The 16478-nt window shown below is 38.1% G+C and overlaps 1 protein-coding gene across 1 annotated transcript in view; it reads right to left on the reverse strand.

Moving 5' to 3' along the window:
* The window catches only part of grid2 (glutamate receptor, ionotropic, delta 2), a 415852-nt gene extending 402495 nt beyond the window's left edge, over positions 1–13357 (reverse strand). Inside the window, exon 1 of the mRNA XM_016461892.1 lies at positions 12692–13357. Within this exon, the coding sequence (XP_016317378.1) occupies positions 12692–12779 (88 nt within the window). The 5' untranslated portion in view covers positions 12780–13357. The remainder of the gene's footprint in view (positions 1–12691) is intronic.
* Between the last annotated feature and the right edge of the window lie 3121 nt (positions 13358–16478).

Raw genomic sequence — 16478 nt, forward strand, 5'->3', positions numbered from 1 at the left:
CCCTGTGTGGAGACCAGGAGACGAGCACTATGAAGGCTGGTAAAGCAAATTATTTTGAAGCTACTTTACTTTACTTTATTTTAAGCTACTCACAATTTAAAGTAGCAGTTACAGTTAAGCTACTGCTTTGGAAAAATTGCTAGCTATGCTACTAATAAAAATTTACTACAGTAACTACACTCAAACAACTTTTTTAAAACCAATCTTTAAAATATATGTCAGTCTGCAACTAATTTACAACATAGGGTAAATGGAAAAAATCTGCCTCTATTTACATTTTTTTGCAAAACTCCAAGAAGGTACCCATACATACAGTCAACTGCAGTTTCCAGAACTAAACTAAATAAAATGTACTAGTGGTAGTAAAACAGCAACAACCTTTATTATTTTCCACACAAATTATGATTACAGAGGCAGATTATAGATTAATAAAATTATTTTTGCATGGTTCCATGCACAGTATTATGTTATGACCTTAAACCATTTTTACCACAGTGTGTGATCTTTAAACAAATACATTTTGATGTTTACATCACATAACCAGCTCCATATATGGCTTTTCTCATGTAGTAAACTTGCTTGGTAGCTCACCTGATACAGCACTACACTTGCAATGCAGAGTGCTTGAGAAACACGAGTCAATGAAAGAAATTAAAGACTTGTAGAAGCAAGCAGAAGTGGCATAGTTGCTTCAGAATTATTATTTTTTTCTTTTGTATCTCATATTTGTTTTTGTTAACACTATCGATTAGGCTTAGGGTAGAGTTGAAGAGTTAGTTCACTCAAAAATGAAAATTCTGTCATTAATTACTCACTTTCATGTCGCTCCAAACTCATAAGACCTTCGTTCATCTTCGGAACACAAATTAATATATTTCTGATGAAATCCAAGAGCTTTCTGACCTTGCATAGACAGCAACGCAACTATTACATTCAAGGTCCAGAAAGGTTTAAGGACATTGTTAAAATAGTCCACGTGACATCAGTGGTTCAACCTTCATTTTATGAAGCTAGAGGAATACTTTTTGTGCACAAAGAAAACAAAAATAACTAATTTATTCAACAATTTCTTCTCTTCAGTGTCAGAATTCGATTCAAGTTCATGACAGTACCACGACACATACGTGTGCATTCCTCTCTTTGCAAACAAGTCGCAGCACATACGCAGTGCTCTGACAGAATTTTCATTTTTGGGTGAACTATCCCTTTAAGGGTAGGTGGTATGTTAATTTAAAATTCAATACAGAATTAAACTTTTAGCATCACTCACCGGACACTTCATTTAGGCAATATGTACAAGAAACAATTTAGATTAAAGATTAAAGTTTATCTGTTTCGGGAAAATATGAAAGCTCCTTTAGCATCAAGAACAAACAAGAAGTGATTTTTTGTGCTTCACATTTTTTTTCCAATTAGCCTGGTTTGCAAAACACACTTTCAAACTTGACATGCTGTATGAGAGAGAGGATGTTTGCCTCAGTACACTCAATGAGACATACAGTAGCAATATACCATGTTGTCTTGCTACTTTGCTGCTTCTTAAATAAGGTAGCTTGTTATTGGAAAAGCTGAGCTACTGTCTCGCTAATGAAAATGTTTTTAAGGTAGTAATGCTGCTAATTTTTATTACCTACACGCCAACACTGTAGCTTATTTTGATTTGCTAATAAGTAGCTCTACTGCAAGTGTCTTGATATTATTTCAGCTACAGTATTCATTTAGCAGAATTTGGATAGCGCAGAATTGGAACGACTCAATCTTTTGATCTTAGAACTACTAGACAATTCCAAGTTTCCATTTCCACTACTAAGGGATTACGAGGCATTAACCATGCAACTGCTACAGTCTTGACAAAGCTAGCTTCTAATCTTATTAGCATCCTGTGCTTTTACCCTCTACACAGCATGAACTAGTTGATGTTTTTCCTGTCTGATTAAAAGACGGATATAAAAACAGTTAAGATCTATCAAAATGTTTGAACTATTAAACTACAGTGTCCACAGATCTAAACTTAGCATATGTCATTTTAGCTCAGTTGTCGGTTAGATGAACAGATGCATTGAAATGTCATTAGATATGAAATGAAAGCCAGATTAGGTAAAATTCTACTCTCACACTTCTAGAAAGATCCCCATATTAAAGTCATTTTGGAGTTATTAATGTTTAATTCACTCAGACAATTCTGATTTTGAAGCTATGTAAAGTAGTTTCTCACTGATCTTTTTCCAGGATCCAATTATCAGTGGAAAGATGGGTGGCCAGAGAGCAAGGCAAAGAGTTGGGGAACTTCTACGATCCAGACGGAGAATAAAAAGTGTATTTCGAGGCTTTGCATCAGCCAATGGGTTTCCCTACTGAAAGTCTCAAGACAAAAACTCTGCATTCAGCAATCAATGCAAATTAACTTGTATTCAAATTCCAATTAGCTAGTGACTCAACGAGTCATCGTGGGAAGAGGTGAGACTGCAACCTTGAATACCCAATAAAGGCGAAGCAGATGGTGCATTTTGCTATGAAGAAGCAGCTTTATTTGATTCCTCTAAAGCAATTTTAAGGCCTGTGATCAGACTCTCTCAAGGGACATCAGACCACATCAGAGTCCTCCCAGCTGGACAGAAAAACACAACTATCACAATTTGAACTGACCAGAGGAAACAAGGGACAAACTGACCGACGAAAATGCCAACGCTTTGGAAAGGGCAACAACCGCTAACAGCGACAGTCTCCAATCTGTTGTTTTCCCCTTGCGATTCCATATGGAAATTACATTACGCCCACATCCTCCTGCAGGCCATCGACGTGCAACAGTTGTTAGAGCCAATATTTAAGATTTCTGTTTTCAAAATGTATATTATTGCTGATATAAAACAAGGAGATCGACAAAATCTGGAGAACGCTATCCGTTAGCATCCCCTTTTATTCAAAGTGACACTTGCTTGGATGGTGCAGGACCTCTCAGAAAGATGCCTTCTGAAGAATTTGCCATCTTTAATCATGGGGCAACAGAACTACCAATCACCTGAGCAATAAATATCATGTAACTAATTACTAGAGCTGTAGGACAATGATTACAGTCCCAAAACCTTCATTAATGACTATCTGTGATGTAAAAATGTCTATATAACCGCTCTGCCAAAATAAAATAAAACATCTACTACACTATAAGGAAACATTAATGATATATATATATATATGTACGTTACTTCTATCAGAATACACTGTTGCCTTTGAATGACTGTAAATGGAGAAAGATTTTTCGAACCAGATGGTATAGTTACAGAAGCGGGAGCTAATGATGCCATGCTAACCAGCAAAACCTTGACCCCAAGGTATAAACAGCATGAGTCCTAGCAAGAGAATAGCTTTGAAAATGTTTCATGAACAGCTTTTACATAATCATTTGTATGCGTATTCATAATATGAGTGATGGAGATTCATGAAAGAATGCTATAATCTCCAATGAAGCCCAAAATCATATACGCTTACAATGATAACACAAAACGCTCAATTTTTTGCCTCTGGCCGCTATAATTGTAACATCCAGTTCTAATAATATCCCCAGTGTAATCTCAAAGCCCGTTATAATAAACACACTGGATTTTCTCTAAATGCTTATTTCTTTAAGCATGAGCGTCTATGCCGAGCTTCATGTGAAGAGCGATATCCGATAACAAGAAAAGCAATTTCCGTTAGATGACATGAATGTGAGCAGAATGGGGAAGCTCTCTAAATGAGAGCTGAGTAGATGGTGGCTCAACATGGTGGCAAATTGCACAGTGGACTGGCTGTGTGACAGACTGACAGGCCGCTGTAAGCAGATCAAACAATCCACAAAACAGCTAATTTCGCTCTAAGAGACATGCAATGCGTCATTCAGTCCCCGTTTGCCCATTTTAGGCCCCTCTCTCCTAACACTTCCTCTTCAATTGGTCCACCCCAGCTCTCAAATTGCCCTTATAATAGCACCAGTTTGGTGGCACAAGCCAATTATCAGACTATAACACGATGGGGAAAAAAAAGGTTTATAGACCTGAACTCTGTAGGGACGCAGTATTTTTCCTTTTTACCAGCACAATTACTTGGAGACATTTTTAGCTTGGGTGAAAAAGTGTGGTGTTGTGAAATGTCTGAGTAGCTAAAATATTCAATATGGACACAAATTAATATTGCAAATGTATTTAGGTCATTACGCTTCATTGCCCATATGGCATTGCCAATGCCACGTCATCCAAGCACTTCACAAGCAACGCTTTGCATGTGTGAATTACATAAACACAGCAGCGCTTAGCCACAACACAACTGTTTGTAGGTTGCCAGCCAAGTGTCAGGACAACGTCTAAGGACACTGAATTTTCACATATCAAAGGTCACAGGACTTAAAGAAGCACATAGAGATGAAGCAACATGCACTGAGTTATGAAGGAAACCAATGGGAAATCAACTTGAGATCAAAACTAGCCAGCCAAAGCGCTGATGGCCTGACTGGGTGGTCACACGGCATTAAACAGTGCAAATGAGAGTGACGCTCAATGCTCCAGGAGGATGAGAAGGGGATGATGGAGTAGGTCAAAGGGGCTGTTTGAAGCTGTGAAACTGGGGTGGGAGCAGAGGTTAAAGCGGAGATCTCCCAGACTACTGAGGGGGTCATTTGGAAATGGCTAAGGCTTATGAAGTAATCAAACCAAGAGCAGCAAAGAAAGTCAGATGAGCTCAAGCACAGAGCTGAGAGTCAACGTGTGAGAAAGCTGCTAAAGGTAAAGATCCAGAAAGATAATTGCACTTTACAGTTGCTGACAGAAATATAGAGGAAGTTACAAAAGAGCAAGGGCCTGTTTAAAGGTAAAGCGGGCATTTTTTTATTAGTTCAATATGCAGAGCTAACTATAATTAAGCAACCTGTAGGTTGAGTTCCCAGAAAGTGTAAATTCTATAAATTGGCTAAAACAGCAAGATTCACTTAAATAATGACGCGAGTTCACGTTATTTTGAACTTTCTATTCAATTTTATTTTTTTTTAATTTTTTTTTTTATTATTTTCTATCCATTAGAATCCTAAAAATACCACCATATTATGAAGCAGCACAATTGTTTTCAACATTCATAATAATACATATTTATTGATCACCAAATCAGCATATTAGAATGAATTCTAAAGGATCGTGTGACACTGAAGACTGGAGTAATGAAAATTCAGATTTATCATCCCAGGAATAAATTACATTTTAAAATATATTAAAATATTTTTGTAAAAATATATAAAATAAATATAATTTCAAATGTAATATCTTACTGCTTTTACCACATTTTTAATCAAAACCAGCAAGATTGGCTTAAATTATGGTGTGAGTTTGGTACACTGACCCAAAAAACACAATTAAATATACAATACTGTTTAAAAGTTTGGGATCAGTTTGACATCTTTTTCAAATAATCTTTCTTCATCAACTTTTTTTTAAGGCTGCTACAAATTCAGATTTATCTTCACAGGAATAAATTACATGTACATTTGAGAATATATTAAAATAGAAACAGTTATTTTAAATTGTAATATCTAAAAAGTTGACCATATATTTTTAATTAGTAATCAGTAATTGTTAAACAGTAGTGTACAGTGTGAACACTCACATAGCATTATCACAGTAGGCTATTCTACAATGCATGACTAAGTGGGTCGCGCTGGTTATTGTTTTTGCGAGCTTAACATGAAATGCGTTTTGTTTGTACTACCTTTCATAAGTCATCTGATTCAACACTGAAGTAAAGCTTCATTCTTGCCTCACACTATAATCATCAAATAAAATGTGCAACCATAAGTATGGTGTTATTTTAAAATCATGTGTGGAGAAATGCTTTTACTGTGTAGAAGCTGAAAGGGAAAAAAAAGAAGCACATCTCATTTTGGATGCTTCTGCATTCTTAAAACACTTCTTTTGGAGCAAATCACCAAATCATTCATCACTCCTGCATCGGTAATGCAGTCATCAAATACAGTCCAATTCTGGCAAAAAGCAAAATGGAATCTGATTGGTTGTTGTCAGCGTTTGAGCACAGTCTTAAATCGTATCCAGTGTTAAGCACTCACAAACAGCCGTCCCTCCAATACACCCTATTATCCAGCAGATGATGAGGAACCCTGTTTGAGGTTGAAGTTACAGGAAGCTTAAAGTTGTCAATAAGTACATTAAAGCAGATGCAGTTTGGGACCGAGTTTGAGTCTCATGAATCATGTTGCCACACGGTCGCCTCAAAGTAAACAACACAACCGACTTTTCCTCCTCTCTCCTACCCTAAAGGGAAGGGTTTATCCTCTTTTCATGGTGCATTAAATCGAAATGGAGGTTGTCCCAAGAGCAACATTACAAAGCAGCAAAAATGCAGAATCTTTAGCAAGAGCCTGAGATCAGTGTTTTAGCCTTGCACTTCCCTGGCTGGGATCCGAGCCTTGAAGCTGATGCAGTCTTGCCTATTGGAACAAAGCCCTATTATCCAGCAGCAGTGTCTAGAAGTAACGTCCCACTGACTTCCATTTTCTCAGCATGAATGTACAGTGGTTTCGCTGCCTTTGGTACTATAGAAACACACAGGAAATCGCTGCAGAAAACGACTACACTTTTAAACAACTCCATTCTCTGTTGTTGTTGTTGCTCTACATCCCCATTTTTCATTTCCTGTTTGCTTCGAATAAACACACCTGATTTAATACCGGAAAGACACAATCACATCCTCATAATTAAATTGCATCTCTCCGTCTTATTCGGCCAACTCTATACACAGTTACCTCGGAGCTGCTATTGTTTCCAATCGTTAAAATGGCACTATGCGTGTGTGCTGTCATTTTGTTACCTTTACTGACCTAAGCAGAGGTCTCAAAAATAACGAGGCAAGCGTCTACAGTGGCATAAGTAGGGAATTGACTTTTACGGAGAACAAAAATCAGGGTCAGGAAAAATCAGAGGAATTAATGAGACTAAACAACAATATCCACACGATTTAGAGCAGGCTTTTTCCAAAGAGGATTTAAAGATTAACTTTTTAAGATTTACAAGACTTATGCTTAGAACAGAGTAATTGAAGAAGGCATTTGCATAAGTATTGCAGCATAATTCAAAACTTGTTTTATTTAACGTACAAACATATTTATATCTACCATGTGATAGAACACGATGGAAGCATGTTTCCAATTCAAAGAAATGAAATAAAGGTCACTGCAAATGTATTTCTTGCAACTCACAGCTGAGACATTCTTGCTTAATTACATTTTAATATCTCACAATTCTCACCATTTCTCATAATTGTGACTTTATACCTCATAATTACATCTGTAAATCTCACAATTGCGACTATATTTCTCATAATTGTGACTACATACCTCACAATTGAGACTTGAAACCTCACAATTATAAATCTCACAATCAAAGGAGGAGGCCCAAGGCTCCCTGTGCAAGAGTGAGCAATGATCAGAGACGCAAGTTCTCAAAGGGGACTCGCTCCCTTTAGAGCGGTGCTTGAAAGGTGGCTATACAGTATTACAGTATGCTTGTTTACAGGAAGACTGACATCTCACTTCATCTGCACAGATTCGAGGAGTTTTATAAATCTTACAACAGATGAAACGTCTTTCTTCGAATAACAGCATTTGTTAGTCGGGAGCCACCCATACTTTTGTGTTGTTTTTGTGTTCAGCTGACATTATTACAATACAAGCCTCGCATTTGCATGAGGATATTATGGACGATCGAGTAGCGGTTAGTGAGGCGAAACACTCTTTTCAAGCGCATGTATTGTAATTGCAACACCGTAACAAACCATAACGCCCGCAGCAAGTCTTGATTGACGTGTTCAGCGTAGCGCCGCATTGCAATCGACTGGGAGCCTCTGTGCTAAACACACAGGAAATCACTCAACGTCTTGGTGTCATGAATTCAATTAGACAAAAGAGGAAAAACACGTCCCTCACGTTCTCAAAATTTCATGACAGCGGGTAGATACTCTCGAAACTTCAAAGTAATGTGGAAGATTGAAACAAACGAGAGCGCACAAAGACAGACGCATTCAAGCAAACTTTCTCCTCATGTGTTCTGCTAACATAATAATAACTCCCCATTAGCCCTCATGTTCTGTTTGGGGCTTGAGAAAGCTCAATGCTCTAATCTTAAAAATACACTGAAGATCAGGTTACTTTTCCTAATCTTATGAGAACTGATAAGCAAAAAACCAACTGTAAACAAAATTCATTACACATCCTCAAAGTTTAATATCATTATATTTGGGGGTTTAAAGACTCTAGGTTTAAAAAACATGAATAAACCAAGCGGCAAGTGGCAATTGAAGTAAGATTTTTGCTTTTAAGAATTAATGCTTTTATTCAGCAAGATTAGCCTAAATTAAATTGATCAAAAGTGACAGTAAAAACTTTTATAATGCTACAAAAGATTTCTATTTCAAATAAGTGCAGTTTTTTGCACTAAATTAGCATATTAGAATGATTTCTGAATTTTGCTTGATTTCTGATTGCTGTTTTAACTGTATTTTTGATCAAATAAATTAAGCTTCAGTGAGAAAAAGAAACATTGTCCAAAAACATTTAAAAAATAAATAAAAATTACAGACCTCTAGATAGACACAGACAGACAGACAGACAGACAGACAGACAGACAGATAGACAGATAGATAGATAGATAGATAGATAGATAGATATTTTAAAGAATGAGAATATTATGCAGATGGTTCTTAGAGCATGACAAGATTATTCACACTAAAGCACTTTTGATAGTAAATGCTATTTTTATTTATTTATTTATTTATTTTGTCTTTTTGACTTAGATTGTGAATATTGTCCATGCTACACATGACATTATGAGATAACAGACAATTAAAAGTTAAAAAACTATGAAAGGGAAACTGAAAAAGTGCCAATATCATTCCCCGCAATTCATCCAAAAATCCAAATGATCTTTGCAGGGTTTCAATAAACCACAGATTAGTGATTTAGAAGCATAAAAGATCAAGAGTTCCCTGATGGGTCTGGGACAAAATCCAGAGTAAGAAATGCAAATGTTGCCAGCGGCACCCCTAGAGGACAACCTTTATTTTGTTACACCTTCACTGTGCTATCAATACAATTACTCCTTTCATCAGCCGAAAGAAACGAAAGTAGGGCCATGTCAGCTTAATTACCCATGCCCTTACATGAAACTTCTTGAGACCACTGAGAATGAAAGGTGCAATTTTGTTCTTGTACTTATGTACAATATCAGGCATCTTACCAATTACAGAAATTATGCTTCTAACTACAACCGAAACTCAGAATGTTGCACAACGTGCCATTTAATTGAGAACATTTCCACTGAAACATAAGGATTTACTCTGCTAATGCCACAATAATAACCCCAGCCTAAAACTAATCACCTAATCATCTTCAGAAGCCTTCTATATCTAGCATTTCAACTTTTCATTCTGTTACAACACCTGAGCAGGCACAATGCAGCCATCCAATCAAAACAAACACATTTCAATGCACGGCTTGTAATTACAAGACCTTTACAAGTATCGCTCCTCATTACCTCTATTTTATATTGTAGGACTACAAAGAAGGACAGAGAGAGAGTGCTTAAGCATCACTATGAAGGATAGTCTGCAGGCTAGCATATCTCATTATTACCATGTTCTTGGGATGGGGGCCACGGCAGTTTGGTCCAGAAATAGACCAACGAAATGGCACTACCCATCTGTCCCACCTACAATGCAACGCTCAGGATTATATTCTACAATTTCCTCTGGCTTTAGAGTTTAACATGTAACTAACCATAACTGTGCAGAGGAAAGGGATAATGATTTGATTCCCTTACCAGCTTTGATATTGTTCCCCCGCCCCCCTCTCCATCTATTCTCTTCAGTTGCACAATAAATGTCATACACGCAACCTACATTACAAAGAAGCTTCAGCCAGACCGAAAACACATACTGTCAGTGAAGAGTGTTGTGATATCCCCTAAGAGCCCCAGACGTGCTCTCAATATGTCAAATCTTCCTGAGAATGAGGGCGATCCACACCATTAAAACTGTCGCAGACAAAATCTAGTACACACTCTACATCTATTGTGAACATAGACGGTGGTGAGTAGACTTCATTCGAAAGAAACAGGTAGTACAAGATTTATATCATGAGCTCCCAACCAATTAGACGTCTGAAAATGTGCATCTGAGGAAAAAAAATTTATATTAAATGGCATATCTTTGAAGGCATCACTATATGGCTGAAACACAAGATGAAGAATGCAAATATCCTTCAAAAAGAATGTGCAAAGAGCAGGGGTCTACACCAGGGGGTCCACAGTTGGTGCGGCAGGAGGTCTGCCAATTATTGTTTGATCTCAAAATAGTTTTTGTGAAGTAAATAAATATATGATTACATTTTTTTAAATGTATTATACATTTACTTCACAAAAAATATTAGATTAAACAATAATTGTCATATTACACAATTTATTTACAAATATCATTTAAAGAATATATGTAATAATGGTTCTCTCGATCTACCAAGGCACTTTAACCTGAAAAGGTTTGAATACCCCAGGCAGTACAAGTTTGGGGGAGAGAATCGCAGCCACTAGGTGGCGAGATAGGAACCTTGATCAAAATTCCTCAAGGACTACTGGCCAAAGCAAACCAAACGTCTGTGCTAATGTTGGGATAATTACCTAATAATCAATCTCTAGGTTGGACCCAACTTCAAAGCTGACCTATGCCGTCTCCTGACACTTCTTGGTCGGTACTAAAGGGCGCATTTGGAGGTGCACCCGCATACTGCTGGACACTCTGGGCTTTCCACCCACATAAATCACTGACTTTCTCAATGGGCTCCTAAAGGAGCTGCAGCATTTCGATGCAGCGCATGAGATACTTCTCTTGGTGTGCACATCATTAGAAGGCTCCTCTGCAATCAAGTAAAGCGAGTGTGATAAAATGCCTTCATCAGTCGTCTCTCCGAAAAGAAACGATGCCGTTTTCGCATTCAAATGACGTCACGTTTTCATCAAGCTATTGCAGAGAAAAGATTAGGAGGGCATTACTAATGACAGGCAACGGTCTATTCTCAACGCAGAGTCCCTCTGAAACACGCAAAAGCATTGTACGGTGTATAAGAGAAGGCATGAACGTATATTAATCTGCTTCTGTATCTATTGTGCCCCATAAAGGTAGAGGACCATATGTGACAATTCTGGATTAAGATAAAATATCCTGAATGTCCTGAATATCCACCTGTTTGCTATGGTAGATATGCACTAGATTAAGTAAAAGACTAATGCACTAGATCGTTTTTTCCCCATGAAATTATTACAAAGTGCATCGATCAGATGGTTAGTATACATACTACATGGTATAGAAAATGTTAAATAAAAAAAAAAGATCTTTGCCAGATCTTTGCCGTCAATAGGCTAGTAATACTAGATAAATGAAAATACAGTTACACGTATTACCATACAGTATGTTTTTTAGTGAATGGATTACATGTCTTAACTGTATTAAAGTATATATCATTAAACGATATAAGTTTAATATATCAACCTACTTAAACTCTTACAATGTTTGTTACGAGTGGTAGGTGGTACACTGGAAGGTCATGTGATGACTTAAAGATCATTGCAACTGGCGTCTCCATCAACTGTGACCAATCAACAAACAGAGCATAGTGCTTCTCATGCAAACACAAATAACACTAAAACAAAGGCGTGATATTAACTCAATGACAGAATACAAAAAGAAAATAACTTTTGTAAATAAACGAACCACACTCCACAAATTATAAGCCAATTCAACCTTTTTACTCAACAGTTGCTACTGTAAATCGACATAGCCTACTGCCTTGTTTATATAGCCTATATATTTTATATATTATATTGTTTTGTTTTTTCCGACCTACCGCTACACCCAAACTCATCATGTTAGCCACATAATTTTACAGACATTGGCCATTTCAACTCTTGTATGTAGCCTAAATGGATCATTTGTGGATGTTTTATTCATGCCTGCATAACGCGTGACTTATTTAACCAACTTTCAGGCATGCACACGTCACCTAGCCAGAAACACATGCGCTACAATATTTATTTGTTTAGTGCATCAAGCCTTAATTAAATTAAACACGCGCATGCTCCCACGCCAAATTGACTCCTGCCAAATCCCCAGCACCCCTGCCTCCACCTCCACACAGTGGCCCCTCGGAGGAACCCTCTCATTTACAGCTCTGATTTAAGACCTCTCTTGGACCCGATCCCGCGCGCAGTGCCAATCCTCGTACCCATCGCTAACGCATGCACGCGCACGTGCGCGTTCGTTCAGCCCTTTTACGAAGAGTATTACGAACACTCTTGATCTCTGCATATCCAAGTTTGTGTTTTTTTTAAAGGATGTCATAACGTGGCGCGCATACAATGCGGCGTTGCGAGGAAACGCTTCCAGTCAAACCACCTGTTCTCACCCATCGTATACATAATGGACACATTGATGAGGACAGATGGAGATCTTCATCTCTCTAACCCGATATTACAGTCGCAACCTTATTTAAAGGCATCTACGCATCCGCTTCAACGCGAAACTCGATAGATGCAACATCTTAACGAATTGCACGACAATGCACAGATCTTGTCAACGTGGAAACGAGTCTGAATGAGACGAGATCTGAACTTACCAATGTGAATAATTGAATCGGGAAGCACAGGCTCCCACTCCAGACTCCAAAATGTGATCAGAAACAATACTGCCGGAAAAACTTTCATCTCTCCCTCTGTTAAAATCTATCCTCGTTAGGTTCAGAAAGATGCCGAAGCGACGGTAGTTTTAAATCCTGTGCAAAGAGGCTGCTTTTCCTCCTTTCAAACTGTCAGCCGATGCTTTTTTTTTTTTTTTACCTCGGATGCGCTTCTTTTGGAGGCGAAATCTTCAGTAACCCGTTTGGAGAGCGCCCGTCAAAACATCCTGATGCTCAAGATCTCCCAAGCAAATCCGAATCAATATCAGACAAAGTTAAAATGCGCCTCATTCACTGTTGGGGTTTCTATCCTCCCGTCTAGGCGAATAAATCGGGGTTCCGTGCGCTAAACACGACGCATCTCAGAGCATCACCCACCGCACGACTGAACAGAACTTCCTTTGCGCTGATGCAGAAAAGCGCCACACTCACAGCCACGAATACAGCAGAAGAAGATTTTTGCACTGAGCCCTTATTCCGATGCAGTACTGCGGAGACTTTTCTGCGACAGAGACCGAGCGGCTCTACATGCGAAATCTCGAGCTGTGATGAGTGGGAGGAGGCCCCCAGGATAGATGCGACTACAGGAGCAGCAGCATCAGTACCCGGCGCTGTCCAGAACTGAATTAACAGAGGAAAGAGAGAGAGAGAGAGAGAGTGAGCGAGCGAGCTAGAGAGAGATCCACAGTGGGGTGGGCGGAGGTAGTTTATGATAATTCAGAGGACTCATCTTTGAGACTGGCTCCTCCCTTGTCCAGCAACTGCCAATCATTTAGTCTGCAACTACCGGTTTTCCATAAAAAAAAATGAAAAAAAGGAAGGAAATAAAGAATGAAAGAAAATAAATAAAACCATTTTTGGTTATATTTTACTGATAACGGTGTTTTTGTTTTTGTTTTCTTTGTTTTTTGTTATAATAACAGTTTTGATTAGATTTCTAGACCTCAATTTCATCTCAGTCCTCTAGAAATCTGCAATCAATCTGTAAGCCCCCTTAAAAATCTATGATTATGTAACGGCTCCAGACAAAAAATGAATATGAGGGAGATTTAGTATATTTAGTAGATTCAGTTATGTCAATTACATTTTTTTGTACTAGCTGTATTAAATCTGTTTTAAATATTAAAAGTGATCACTGTATTTGTGCTATATACATTTCACCCTATTTTGTAAAAGAATAGATAAATAAAAAATAGATAAATAAAAAAATGGATAAATAGATAAACCAATCAATCAATCAATCAATCAATCAATAAAACATTTTGTAAAAAAAAAAAAAATTCACCTGTATGGGTGGAAAAGGGTCAAATGTTGATTTATGGTTTCATCATGTCACTTAAACAGACATATAACCATTTATATTAAAGTATACTTATCACAGTAACAGTTCCAGGTCCATTTTGAATCAGACATACTGTAACCCAAAAATGTTTTGAGTTCATTGAGGAATCAGTAATGGTTTTGAATGATTCACGTATTGAAGCTGGTTTTATTTTTGTTTAAATTAGTTTATTAAAAATAACTTTGCACTGCTCATTGAGCACAGAAGTATAAAGACTACCCTCCATATCCATCAAACGCTCCCTGCTCCACTGGGATAATTTGTGTCTGCTTAATAGCACTGTGTCATGGGCCGTCTCCACTTCGCAAGATAAAACAAAGTAGTTCAGAGTTCAATTTGTACTTGTACTCGCCACATTAAATCCTCTTGTTTATTTATCCATGACCTTCAGGTGACGTGCTGACTGTTCTACCTCAAAGAGACTTCCATGAGCTTGCAGTCCTGAAGATAAAGCAAAGATCACACTGAGAGTAGACAAACAATGCTGCCTAATGCAAAGTCAACATCTTAAAGGATTGTTTTATCAGGTAGGGTTTGACATTTTCCGTCACATCTTGCAACCTAAAAAACAAATGACAAATTTGTGCAGTTTGACTCCAATGACCTTTTTTAACCATTCAATGGCATTGTTGATTTTGGTGTGACCCAGGGAACCCAAAGGATTATGGGAGACAGCAACACATAGCCATTGTCTGTTCGCTTAGATCAAATCCAGAGAGCGAGAGCAATGGCTCATTAAACACAGAGATTGGATCAGGCGTGTGACAAAATGTGAGGAGCAGAATATCAATGTATCCCAGAAGAACAGTACAGAGGTCAATAATAGCAAGCCTTCAGTCTAAAACTGCACAACAGATACAAGCAGTCTGCCACTTGATATGCCATTTACTTAATTCATACTGAGGCACCAAAGCTGTCTATTAGAGATGCATGTAAAGGCATATGGGATTCTACTTGATGGGTTTCGATTCACCTTTGACTCCCCGTCCTCTCTTCTTTTAGCTCCAGACGTATAAATATTGATAAGCCCACTTAATGGAAGCCACGTAAACTACATGGGAATAAAATTGGTCACGTGAAGGCTACATTGCCAGCCTTACTCAAAACAGATGCAGTACACCATCAACTCTTTCTTCACCCACCACAAAATGTCTTCTTTTATGCAAAAAAACTCCAATTTCCATTCTTTTCGATTTCCACCTGGGCTCATTTCTGAAACACAGCTCATGCAGCCATTCATAGCTCACCAACACAGTGTTTTCTGAACATGAATTATGTATTAGCAAGCAAACAGAATGGGCACAGGGTTATCTGCGCACAATGTCACGGCCTGAGATTGACTGAGCAAAGTTGGGGTTGAAAGTCAGATGTGGGGTGCTTTAGAAGATGTTCTGGAAGCTTGTTTTGGCAACTGCAGCTGTCCTGATATCCTCACCAAAATATTTATAGGTCTTCTGGCATCAGAGGGTTCATTTTTAGATTTGTGCGTAAGAGAAGAGACTTTCCAAAGAGAAGTTTCCAAAGTTTCATTAATAATAAAACACCTTTTAACTTGAAAATATCGCAAAGCTCCGGGGGACTTCCGAAATAGATGCAAAACAACAGCACGGGCAAACAAGGTGGGAACGGTGTAAATTGCGGAGATGATTAAATATGATAGTTACTTTAAACACTTGCTTTGTGACAAGTTTTGAAGTCGGTAGATTTCCTTTGCCATTCATAATAAGTGCAACAATAATATTTGAACTGAAACCCAGACAGAGCTGGCTAGCACGCACTATGAATACTAATTTAGAAACAGATTATTGTAACATTAAGTTGAGACCTTCAAGTTTGACAGACTGCATAAAAATCAGTTTCAAAAGCCACTGTGTCAGAATGAAGAGAGAGCACTTCAACTTCTATATGTTACAATCCATGCATTATTTATAGCACCATCAGGCCGCTTAATAGCTGATCACTGGCTCAAATAAAGGCCAAGAAATAAAACACACAATTGCAACTTTTTTTCTGCACACTTGGCTGAAATTCGCTCCCATTACTAAATAGCATTAACTGCTCATAAATGGAGCAAAATAGCTTTGTGATTTGTGGCTGTTATGTGTAATTTGCTGCCTGAGCATAAAAGTTGGTGGATCAATTTTTAGCTATCCGCTCCCTCCAGAAAATGTGATTCCATTGACAAAACCTGCAAGCCGGAGCCTGGTCTTTGCTGGACTACGATGACAAGTGTTTCAAAAGACATCATAAAGTAGCTGTGCTCTATAAATAAGAGCCTATTCACTCACAGTGGTAAAGGAGCTGTCCGCTGGACGAGGGGAGGGCTGCCGAAAGAGAGTGCACACGACTCAGGGAGCTGTTCACTTTATGGTGGTGCTGAATACC

Source organism: Sinocyclocheilus anshuiensis, unplaced genomic scaffold (genome assembly GCF_001515605.1).
Source record: "Sinocyclocheilus anshuiensis isolate Anshui unplaced genomic scaffold, SAMN03320099.WGS_v1.1 scaffold80, whole genome shotgun sequence".
NCBI classification, from domain to species: domain Eukaryota; kingdom Metazoa; phylum Chordata; class Actinopteri; order Cypriniformes; family Cyprinidae; genus Sinocyclocheilus; species Sinocyclocheilus anshuiensis.